At 36.8% G+C, this 12,539-nt stretch overlaps 1 protein-coding gene across 2 annotated transcripts in view; it reads right to left on the reverse strand.

Annotated features, from left to right (window-relative positions):
• The window catches only part of LOC309383456 (uncharacterized protein), a 120,229-nt gene that overhangs the window by 14,116 nt on the left and 93,574 nt on the right, over positions 1-12,539 (reverse strand). For both annotated transcript variants that reach the window (XM_081936021.1, XM_081936022.1), the window contains 6 exons: positions 5,615-5,724; positions 5,140-5,188; positions 3,055-3,175; positions 2,266-2,360; positions 1,274-1,339; positions 610-709 (listed from right to left, as the gene is read on the reverse strand). In XM_081936021.1, coding sequence (XP_081792147.1) covers positions 610-709; positions 1,274-1,339; positions 2,266-2,360; positions 3,055-3,175; positions 5,140-5,188; positions 5,615-5,724 — 541 coding nt within the window. The remainder of the gene's footprint in view (positions 1-609; positions 710-1,273; positions 1,340-2,265; positions 2,361-3,054; positions 3,176-5,139; positions 5,189-5,614; positions 5,725-12,539) is intronic.

Raw genomic sequence — 12,539 nt, forward strand, 5'->3', positions numbered from 1 at the left:
TTGTGGAGACCATTTGGTAATCTTTATTGATTTTACTGATGCTGGCTGAGAAATTCTGGGAGTTGAAGTCCCCAATTCTTCAAGTAGCCACAGTGGAGAAACATTGGTCTAGACTAAGTTGGATTCCAAATTTCAGCACGGAAATTCAGAGAATTCCAGCATGGAGGCAGAGACATGGCAGCTTCTGCCACTGTACAACAGATGAATTTTCAGGGACATTCATAGGCACTGCTCATAGGAACAGCTGCATTAAATGGCACAATAATTTCTTACAGATATAGCCACAATATCCAATAGAATTTGAAAGTTATCTTCTTAAAGAATTAACAAATCCTGAGAGGAACAAAAATACACTGTCTCCAGAACAATTCCAGTTCTGCTGAAATTCTATTGTGATAGCAAGGACCCACGTGAGTAGATTTCAGTTGTCATGCGGGCAAACAAAATAAAACCCGAAATCTGCCATTCTGTATTTGGGACAATGAAAGCACCATTTTCTGAACACTTCTGCAGCAGCCTTGTCTTTAAAAGATGCTTCTCCTTTTATAAATGTTGTATCAAGTGGTTTTTTTAAAAAAAAAACCCTGAATAATCAAATCAACTTCTTACTTTTATGCAGTTTGAGAATGGTGTATGCCATAGCTGTAAGAACCCTCTCTCCTTCCAGGATGTAAATATCCCACAGCCGCAGGGTTAGTGTAAACGGAGTCTGTGCAGTGTTAAGAAATAAAAGGTGTGACATATTGACAATATGCAAACCACAATGTATCTATAGAGCAGCAGGTCTCATCAAAATAATGTTTTAAAGCTAAACTTAAGACTAAGACTCAAGTTCATTTTGCGACATATTTTTATAAAAATTCAATAAGGGAAAGTAAATAAAAGAAGTCTCCATCTGGGGGACATAATCTTAAAAATCAAATCTGATCAATCAAAAATCCCATACAACATGGAATTGTTTATCAGTAAGAAATTAGACTAGATTTTAATAATGGAATAACAGATTGCATTAATTTTACATTAATATTATACTTTTTTTTCTTTTTTCCTTAGTTTCTTTACCCCTTAGTTTATTTTAACCTCTGTAATGCATGCAGTTTGTTTTTAACTGTTTCTTACATTATATCTTACTAATAAAATAAAAACATTTAAAACATGATATTATAATTCTATATCAAATGAAAATAATTACAAGCAGAGAGATACAATGTAAATTAGTATTGTAATGACATTAGAGGAGGCATCTGAAATGTTTGCTCCCCCAATCTCATACCCGGTCAATGAAGCATTGTAAGAACCATTTCGTTGTATAAATTCCTGTCAACATCTGCTCCTTATCCTAAGAAGGAAGGAGGGAGGGAGAGAGAGAGACAGAGAGAGACCATATTAAAAAAACCACCTCATTTTAGAAGACAAGCAAATTAGAGATCTGTGAACTGTAATTCACATGCTTTCAAGCTCTCAAGTTCATCTCCTCATAGATACTGGTGGGTTTTTTTCCTAAATTAAACTAGCTACCATGCAATAAGCAGCATTTTTTTCCACTGGTTACTCATTCTAATTCTTTTCAATATCTATTTTCTCAGTGGATAATATAGTTCCCTTTCCCTCAGTACAATTGTTGTGAGCATATTAAGGTTCATTCAAGATTGTCTTTGTAATTGTGGCACAGTGTATATTTTATCCTTTGTCACTGAGTGTTTTGCATGTATTACCTAAAGAAGATTGAGGTTTTTAATTATTATATATTAAAAAACCTCATTTCTCATCTTGGTCTACTTTCTCAAAGGGATGGGGGGGGGGGAGTGGAGGAGACTATCATCCCTGGAGATACAACTCAGCTACAAGGATCAGGAAGTGGTGCCACGGAATGTATTTTCCCCATATTTCTCCATACTATTTGCCACAAGGCAAAGGGGCTAAGAGATTCTTATCCGTCTCATGCACAGGATTAATGGGAGGACTCCCTTGGCACAAAATTAACAGCAATTGTAACTATCAAGAAGTATACCAAGATAAGAAAGTGAGCAAAAGGCTCCTGGTAGAAGTGGTATGATTTTTCAGGCTACAGATTTATCCCTGCTGCTACAAATATATTTCTAATAATATATTTAGGATGACACCTCTTCTGGTATTTAATACAATTAACACTCTAAAAAAAGAAGTAATGCATGGCAAACAAAAAATAAATATTTCAAAAATGTATGAGCAGAAACCAACACATCCTGATATTACTGCTGTTCCCTTGACAAAAGAAAGCATTACCAAGTGTTTCTTCAACTTTGGGAAAAGCTTGTTTAGGATTGCTTCGTGGTGAGCTTGGAATCTCTGCAACTTTGGAAACCCAGGAATGAAAAATCCTTTAGCAAAAAGGAAACAAAAGTACTAACAATGTATTAAAGACATACAGCAGAGCGTCTTAAGTCAATGCATAATAAGTACTTGTATTTCCTAAGACTTCTAAGCAGCTCTAATATGTTTGTGAAAATGCATTTTTATATTTCCTATCTATTCGCTTGTGAGTTTTGCATTTGGATAAGATCAGGCATTTATGTGTCTATAGATCTGTGTATATAGTTTTGTGCTCTGTATTATTATACACAGTCAAAGCAACCTTGCCTAACTTGTTGATGAGGGGACCTGGGAGGAACTTACCTAATGCATAATAAATAACTTTTCATTCCGTCAGGAAGCACTTTCACTTTCATCAACCACTTGCTTGATGCACAGCGAAAAGTGTTTTGTGTACATCACAATCCTTATCCCCATTCTGGTGGTTCATATTTAAAACACAGTCTCTGGCTGGCACTACAGCACTATGAAGTTGCAAAACAGCTTTGAAGTTCAAAGGTTAAGACTCCAAAAAGAGCTTATTTGTACATCATGCTCAAACTCAACAGTAATAAATGCAGACATGAAGAAGACGACTACAAGAAGCACATAAAAAAAGGAAGAATCTAGACTTTCAGCCAGACTGAACCCAAATATGGGATCATCTAAAATATAATAAAGAAATGAGCAAATAAATGAAGGTCTTTGCCACTGAAACCTTACCATGCATTGCATGCCGCTGGTTGGTAAGCAGTTGTGCCAGGGCCCAAAAGGCATCCTCTTCATTCAAATACATCAACAAGATAGCTGCAATCTGACTCATGCCCTGGCAGTAACTCACTTCCTGGATGATTACACAAGATGAGCAATTTACAGGGTAGAGTGTATTGCACATACAAGCACAAAATGAAACTTCCCTAAGTCCACAACATAACCCTAGCATTTTATCTCTTTTTTTTTCCAGACAAAAGCATGATTTGTTGACTCACAGAAAAATTCATTTTAATGGCAAAGTTCACTAATAGACAATGGGTGTGGCTTGGAAGAGGATACAAGAAAGAGGCCTTTAATAAATAGGGCTGGGTGACTTGGTTTAACTCAATCAATGGTTATGATGATGCACTTACAAATTCTTGTAAAATTGTTATGCATCTGAACCAAAGGTGCTAGGAAGATTCCATTGCAGCCACTCAGAAAAGAAATTTCTCCACTTCCACTTTTCAACCCAGAAGTATTTCTTGCCTCACTTTCTGCCCAGCAGTTTGTCAAGGTTCAAGCAGCTCCTCTTTGCCTTTCTCTTTAATAACGCCTATTGCTACTTTAAGAGTTTCCCCCAAATTCTCTGGGAGGCTCAAAGAATCCTGGATAATTTTATCACATTATTTTCAATCCAAAACACCTTTTAAAAGTATAGGTAGAACCAAATATATACAGAAAAAGAGAGATCAAAGAAAACACTGTCCCTCCAATCCCATCCCAGGGACTTCATAGTGTCAGAAGGAAGAGGCCAGATGTCATCTTTTCTAAAATCTGGATCTACAGATGTTTTATGGAAGGAACCATTTCAGCCCTTGTTAGAAGGGTTAAAGAGTAGCTGGTTCTCGTCTTCCCTCATCTTCATTACTGGCAAAGTAACAATTGGATGAATCTTAGGAGGCCCTGCTTTAATACACTCCTTTTGGGAAAACAAACATTTTCAAAGGTCTGGAGAGTTTTTGTAACACCTGCAAAATGGACTCCTCCTCCCTTTTACATTGGGTGAGAGGTAGGAAAACTTTGGAGAGAGATTTCTTCAAAATGCTAGGAAAAGGTTTCAGGAAAGCACCTGGATGTGTTTCTTTTCCAGTAAGGGACAGAACTAGTTGGGACTCAAGGGATTTGGAAGGTTAAATGTGAAATTATTCATCCTTGATGCAGAAATTCAGTCTGAAATATTTTGTAAACATTTCGACAGCTACATGAGGAAAACAATGCTATATTTAGATTCTAGGGGAGTCTGTAATATAAAATTAGCTCTAAGACATAAAAAGAACTATTGTCACTTCTCACATTTTCATGAACTGAAATTATGTAACATGACATTGCATTGCAACATAAAATAAGGAAAAAGCTCAAAAAAGCCAGTCTAATTTTTTGTAAAGGAAGAAACACCATCTAGGTAAAAACATAGAAAAATGTGTTTCCTGTTTCTTGGATCACCTAGAGTAATATAATTAATTAACTCCATTAATTAAATTAAGTAATTCCTGTTGGCACATTGAAGCAGCAAATTCTGTATGTAATTTAAAGACATTATAATTTCTGTGCCCTTTGACTAGAAATAAGACAAGGGACTATAACAAATTGGAGTCTTGCACCATGAGGTTATCACTGAACGAAGTAAGGAAGACCACACAGAGAATTTAACCAATATCCTCATCTGACTAAAGTCACAACTATTTAGAAAGAATGAGACCATTCCTTTGCCTAAATAAATAAACAGAGGTTATACAAATGATTGCAGTTTGAATAGACCTTGTCTTCATGAATTAGTCTGTACTGAAAGTGATTCCTTTTCTTATTTTTAGCCCAAGCATCATGGATTATCTACACAGTAGTTGGAACAAAGATGTGTGTGTGTGTGTGTGTGTGTGTGTGTGTGTATCTTTCATAAAAATGTATATTGTTTTTAGATAACATTTTTATATACTTTTAATCTGCTTAATGCCATTCTGAAAGTCTGCTTTGCCATCTTAATCTAATTTATACTATATCTTTATTGTCAAATAAAAAACACATGTCAGATTCTTGTAATGTTCTATTTCTTACCGTGTTGTAAACAGAGTAAGCTGACAGGACATGGAACAAAGCTTGTTGTCTATATTTTAAAAAAAAAACAAGAATATCAAGATGGTATTTCAGAAATATCTTAACAATTTTAGAGTAAAATAAAGACCAACATTTCTTGATCAATAATAGATTCATCAAATATAGGTCTGGTGCTCTTAAGAATCCGTCAACAAAGAGAAGGACTCTGTGTTATCGCATGTTAACTCCAAATACTATAAAGAGGATGATGTGATCTGCCTTCCATCTTCTGATGAAATTAGGAAATTAATATCCTAAACTGACCAAGAATATTCTCTGTTCCACAGATAGAAGTTTCACCAGCCACAAAAGATTAAATGGAGATAAACCAACAATTATTTTCTACAAATACATATATACTTGCAGCTGATAGGCAAAACAAACACACAGAAACAACCAGAAATAAATAAATGAGATCCCCATATGAGAAGCTTACTTTACTCCATAGCGGTCCCGAAACATGATGTGGTTTCGAAAAGTGCGATTGACATCCAGATCTATTTGTTTGATTTCTGATGAAAAGCTTCTGGCTTGTTCTTTCATTTTCTGGGCAAATTAAGATGAATTATAGTATTAGAACTTTAAAATGAGAAGTGAAAAATGTTTCTGGCCCTTGGGCTAGATTGCTTCTGGAGCAACTTTCCAAAATCTTTCTATTTGTCTGCATGGAAGATCTTCATTCTCCAAAACCACAGAAATATAACTCTACTAGGCTCAGCTTCCCAAAGTAAAAAGTATATGGTCAGAAAAATCATATTTTTTTTTGTAATTAGAGAGATACACAGAGAGACCTGGCCTTAGAAAAAGACCACTGTCTCCAGTGCTCTGGAGAGAAGAGTTCAGGAATTGGTCCCTAAACTTAGCACTTCACATCTTTATGTTTTCATGTGTTTTTCTATAATATTAATATTGATATTAATATTGACATTATTATTATTAACTTTATTCATTAAACATGAAATTCAGCCAACTGAACATTCAAAAATGCATCACAAATACCAGTGACTGGTGCTAATGGTTGATACGGATTGCTGCCAGCGTCCTAGGTATCAACCAAGTGCCTTCTTAAAATATAAGATGGTAACACTGTTACATGCTTCATCCATAGCCGTGTCGTTTTGAATTATTATTATTATTATTATTATTATTATTATTATTATTGCTTTTATAAGGATTATTAATGATTATGCATGTCATCTTACATTGCATGCCAAGTATACGGCTATATGGAAGAAGGAAGGAAGGTCTTTATTATTCAATTGTAAAAAGCTATAGATAAAATAAGTTTTAGTTGCAATCAAATCAATTTTACAATCCAGCCAGAAAATTTGCTGGCATGGTCTTTTTTTCTTTTTTCTTTTGTAAGCTGGTTAATGAAATTCTGATTTATAGATAATTGGATAGAGGGTTCTCTTGCCCTATGTGGCAGGCATGATTTAAATACATTTATACACACGCAAAACACACAGATGATTAATATATACAGATACAAAGTAATATGCACCTAAGACTAGAGACCTGTGGCCTTATTAAATTACTTCTATACTTAAAAGTAAGTGGAGATGTTTTCAGCATATGCTACTAATTAAATAACTAATTGAAGTAAATTGGTTGAAAAAGCCTCATCTCAAAAAGCAATTTAAGTAGAGGTAGTAGATTTCTGGGCATAAAGTGACTTTAAACCAGTAATGCATAACAAGCAACAGAGAAAGGAAAAGATAATCACCCCCCTCCCCCCACTGCCACATCCTTCTAAGGAATTCTGGGATATATATAAATATATTAGTCATAAAGCATACAAGACACTTCTCCTTTTAATACTTCAGATCACACTTACGCCAAACATTTTGTATTACCGAACAACCAAAATTGTGTTCCAATAACAGTATTTTAATGGCTGTTTAATTCCTGATTATCTACACTCAAGAGAAATGTGAGTTATATAGAAGCCAATATGAGGCCAGACATGATCTTGCTTCCCAACATACCTGCTTTTTTTCACTCTTAGGCTGGCCACAGATTTAAAAAAAAAAGATATTTCACTGCTGGAAATACCAAGCAAATAGTCTGACTGGGAAAACTGTACAGGTAGTCCTCAACTTACAATCATTCATTTAGCGACCTTTCCAAGTTACAATAGCACTGAAAAAAGTAACTTATGACCGGTTTTCACACTTTCAACCATTACAGCTGTATTGTCCTGGGCTCATGTGATCACCATTTCTAACCTTCCCAGCTGGCTTCCGACAAGCAAAGACAATGGGGGAAGCCAGATTTGCTTAACAACCACACAATTCACTTAACAACTGCAGTGAGTCACTTAACAGGTGTGGCAAAGGTGGTAAAATGGGGTGCAACTCACTTAGCACCTGCCTCACTTAGCAATGGAACTTTTGGGCTCTCTTGTGATCGTAAATCAAACATTACCTGTAATGAAGGAATACTTGAATTCCCAAAAAGGGTTGCCAAGAGAAAAGAAATGAACAATAAAATGTAGGAAGGCCCACTGATTTCAAAGAAAGCCTATGTTCCCCTAAACAAAAAGCTTTTCTCTAACTCCAACATTGTTCTGTATAAATATCAAGTGGCAAAAAGAATAGGAAGGATTATGAATAACCGATTCTCAGGATTTATGTTCATCTACAGTCTATTATACTATAAATCCTTTAGTTATTGCAGATCCCCCAGGAGCTTAGTTCAAGAGCTTGTGACTTCTATTTATTCTGATCGCTTGCTATGAGACATGGCCAAATAGTAACATCCTGTAAGGAGGTTGCAATGGCCAAGATAAATAGAGAGAAACAGGTTCTTAATCTGTGTCACTATCTGGTTTTATCTATCCCACTTCCTTTAACTTGTCACACCATGCTGAATTGGCTACGTTTTACAAAGAATCAAGCCATTTACTTAATTTTAAAATGTCGGTGTGTCATCCTTCAAAACCTGGTTAGCATGAATGCTAAGGGTATGAGAATTATCTTTATATTTAATAGCAATATTAATATTAAAATAATAAAAGGTTGCATAATATGATTGCATTGCCATTCCACTGAAGGATCATTTCTTTTTAACCCTTTCAATTGGCATGGCAGCTCTGACCCAATCCAGGGGAATGCACTGTCCAAACTGGACTAATAAAATGCCAGTTACATGAGGCTGTCTTTGATTAAGAATCTTCAGCCCCCAGTTCATTAGCCAGGCAAATCCTATTGCACCACTTGTATTAAAAATGCATCAACTGTGTTTCTAAACGCAATTCAAATAGCTGATTTTGACTTTTAAAGATGTAAATGTTTACCTATACCCTTACACTCTAGACCATGTCAAAATTACTGAGATTTCTTTTAAAGGACTAATTTACTTGGTTTTTAGCTGAAAATATTTATTATATATTGCAATAATGCCTTTGCTAATAATCCATTCCTTCATTGTTTAAAGTCAACCGTTTATATTGAACAGTGGGCTTTATAATTGAAAGACCTTTTGAAAAGATGGCAACCTTGAAAACTAGTCATGTATATTTATTAAAGAAACCAATCAATAAATAATGCAATCTCATTAAGTGTAGCTTTTAAAGTCAATTCCTGTTATCTGTGCTGGTGTTTGTACTCAAGCAGATTGTAAGTAGTTCCTGAAGGCTTGCGGTAAACACAAGCTCTTAAACTTCAGATTCTATTCCAGATTACCACCGGCATGCCTAAATCAATATTGATGACAGGTCTATTTTAATTTATTTTATGAATTGACTCTGCTTTCCTAAAGAAATGCTTCATTTTTTTTCAAGTACAGACTTGCAAATGGTGACTTTAGTTTTGAAGGAAGAGCTCTTGTTACTTTTAGTTAACGAGGAAAGCAAGAGTACTCAAATATATCCCAACAGACAGGAAAACTGAATGATCCTCTTGCATCCCTGATCTGCCTGCTTTCATAACAAAACATTTTGGTGCTGTTGTGGGTATTTCTATCATGGCTGGATTTTGACAGTTCCATAGAATTTGCCAAAGGACTGCTCATCAAAGTATTTGATATTCCAAGCAGAAACCTAGAGTAGCAATAGATACCGATCGGAAAGCAGAGCTTTCTTCTTTGGGGAGACAGGTGTTCAGTGATAGTGATGGGCAATCAAAGTTCTCCACAGAGAAATCCTGAAAGGGCAGCTATTGATCTAATGCTTCTAAAAGCTACACATAGCAAAAAATGTTACTATTTGTCTGACAGGTGAAATTGAAACAGACAGGGTATTTTTCCTCCCTCAATATAAATGCTTATAAACACTGAAAAGCAGAGTTAAGAGGAATATGCCTCTAGGCTTCCAGACAAAGGAATTTGTCTCTCCATATTTTTTTATGGTATGGTTATCTATTGGTCATCAAAAGTTCACCACTGTAGCAAATAAATTGTTAACTGACTTCATCCTTAGATAAAGCTTGACTTTCTCATTAGATTGTGGCATGGGGGCTCCTGCAGTCAGATTAACAAGACTATTTGTAAAGCACTAGGTTATCAAGTTGTAATTCTACACCACATTTCAGCCACAGAATTACATTTTTGAAGAGTGGCAGAACTGAGATATTAACATGAAATTGACTAAAGCTACTGCTGTCAATTACCTTTCATGGCCAAAGGTTTTCCCACATGCTGTAATGGGAATCAGGACCATTCCTAGCAAGAAGCATGGCTTCCATCCCTTTGAAATTGTGTTAAGATGGCCAATGTAAGCGGAAATTGCCTAATCGACTAAAAAAGGGAGACCTCACTAGTCTGATAAGTACTCATTAAATGACTGCAATCTATTTCTACAGAAGTGAAAGTGTCATACCAGCCTTCTACATTGGCAGATGCCTGAAGGCTACTGAATACGTCCCCATCTGTGAATACCAGAGAAAGGATTACCTGCCACCTCACTGAATGGGAATATACCAAATATTGCTGACAAACCAAAAACACTGTGAAGTGCAAGCATCAGACTGCTGGGACAAACTTATCGTATTACTGGAGAATTTCTCTCCCAGAGGATTTGGGGCCTGGCCTCACCTGACCCAGCAAGAACGTGATTAATTTGTCCTTGGACTATTTGAAGTATGGTTATGGCACTCTGTTCTAGCATGATATTGATCTGCATTTCAAAACTTTTAAACATGTGAAATTACTTACCCAAACTTATCTCTATGTGTATTTTGGGGGAGATACTTGGGTTAAGAGTTTAATAGAAGAACTCATTTATCAACTAGAATGTAGCTGCAACATTTCCCTTTTCTCCCCATCCTTTGATCTACAGTGGGGCAAAAAAGTATTTAGTCAGCGACCAATTGTGCAAGTTCTCCCACTTAAAAAGATGAGAGAGGCCTGTAATTGGCATCATAGGTAGACCTCAACCATGAGAGACAAAATGTAAAAAAAAACCCAAACTATCACATTGGCTGATTTGGAAATAATTTATTTGTAAATTATGGTGGAAAATAAGTATTTGGTCAATATCAAAAGTTCATCTCAATATTTCGTTATATATCCTTTGTTGGCAATGGCAGAGGTCAAACGTTTTCTGTAAGTCTTCACAAGGTTGGCACGGCACACACTGTTGCTGGTATGTTGGCCCATTCCTCCATGCAGATCTCCTCTAGAGCAGTGATGTTTTGGGGCTGTCACTGGGCAACACGGACTTTCAACTCCTCCAAAGATTTTCTATGGGGTTGAGATCTGGAGACTGGCTAGGCCACTCCAGGACCTTGAAATGCTTCTTACGAAGCCACTCCTTCATTGCCCGGGCGGTATGTTTGGAATCATTGTCATGTTGAAAGACCCAGCCACGTTTCATCTTCAATGCCCTTGCTGATGGAAGGAGGTTTGCACTCAAAATCTCACGATACATGGCCCCATTCATTCTGTCCTGTACACGGATCAGTCGTCCTGGTCCCTTTGCAGAGAAACAGCCCCAAAGCATGATGTTGCCACTCCCATGCTTCACAGTAGGTATGGTGTTCTTTGGATGCAACTCAGCATTCTCTCTCCTCCAAACACGACGAGTTGTATTTCTACCTAACAGTTCTATTTTAGTTTCATCTGATCATATGACATTCTCCCAATCCTCTTCTGGATCATCCAAATGCTCTCTAGCAAACTTCAGATGGGCCTGGACATGGACTGGCTTAAGCAGGGGGACACGTCTGGCACTGCAGGATCTGAGTCCCTGGCGGCGTAGTGTATTACTGATGGTAGCCTTTGTTACATTGGTCCCAGCTCTCTGCAGGTCATTCACTAGGTCCCCCCGTGTGATCCTGGGATTTTTGCTCACCGTTCTTGGGATCATTTTGACCCCACGGGGTGAGATCTTGCGTGGAGCCCCAGATCGAGGGAGATTATCAGTGGTCTTGTATGTCTTCCATTTTCTAATTATTGCTCCCACAGTTGATTTGTTCACACCAAGCTGCTTGCCTATTGCAGATTCAGTCTTCCCAGCCTGGTGCAGGTCTACAATTTTGTTTCTGGTGTCCTTTGACAGCTCTTTGGTCTTCACCATAGTGGAGTTTGGAGTGTGACTGTTTGAGGTTGTGGACAGGTGTCTTTTATACTGATAACAAGTTCAAACAGGTGATACAGGTAATGAGTGCAGGACAGAGGAGCCTCCTAAAGAAGAAGGTACAGGTCTGTGAGAGCCAGAAATCTTGCTTGTTTGTAGGTGACCAAATACTTATTTTCCACCATAATTTACAAATAAATTCTTTCCAAATCAGCCAATGTGATTGTTTGGTCTTTTTTTTATATTTTGTCTCTCATAGTTGAGGTCTACCTATGATGCCAATTACAAGCCTCTCTCATCTTTTTAAGTGGGAGAACTTGCACAATTAGTAGTTGACTGAATACTTTTTTGCCCCACTGTAAAATTCTCTTGGTATAGTTTTAAGAGATATAATCTCCAGCATCAGCAGCCTATGGATTACTGAAATGAATGCATAAAAGTCCCTGGCTGCTTCTTTCTTTGTAGAAATAAAACACGCTAAATCTTACAGTGCTTCTGTGGCGGAAGGTAACTTGTAGGTTTAGATGGGTATAGTCCAATGTCTTCCTAGTCTAGGAATTCATCTCTGAGCACTTTCTTAATTTGGATAGTTTTGCCTATTGGGCACAGAGAGCCACTTCCATCCTTCACAACACTTCCAAACTAGAAACTTGAAATTCTGGATTCCACCAATTTAGGAGAGCAATCTTCCCCAGGTTGGGCATTTGGGAAATCTAACAGCCTTTTTACAATTTCATAATTTTAATTTTTGCTAATAGTGAACTCGTTTGTAAGGTCACCACTGATTCCACAGAAAGACTTTGGGGTGAAGTCTCTCCTTTATCTCATTTTAGAAAGCCCTAGG

The sequence above is a fragment of the Natrix helvetica genome (genome assembly GCF_964273705.1).
Source record: "Natrix helvetica genome assembly, chromosome: 1".
Lineage (NCBI taxonomy): Eukaryota > Metazoa > Chordata > Lepidosauria > Squamata > Natricidae > Natrix > Natrix helvetica.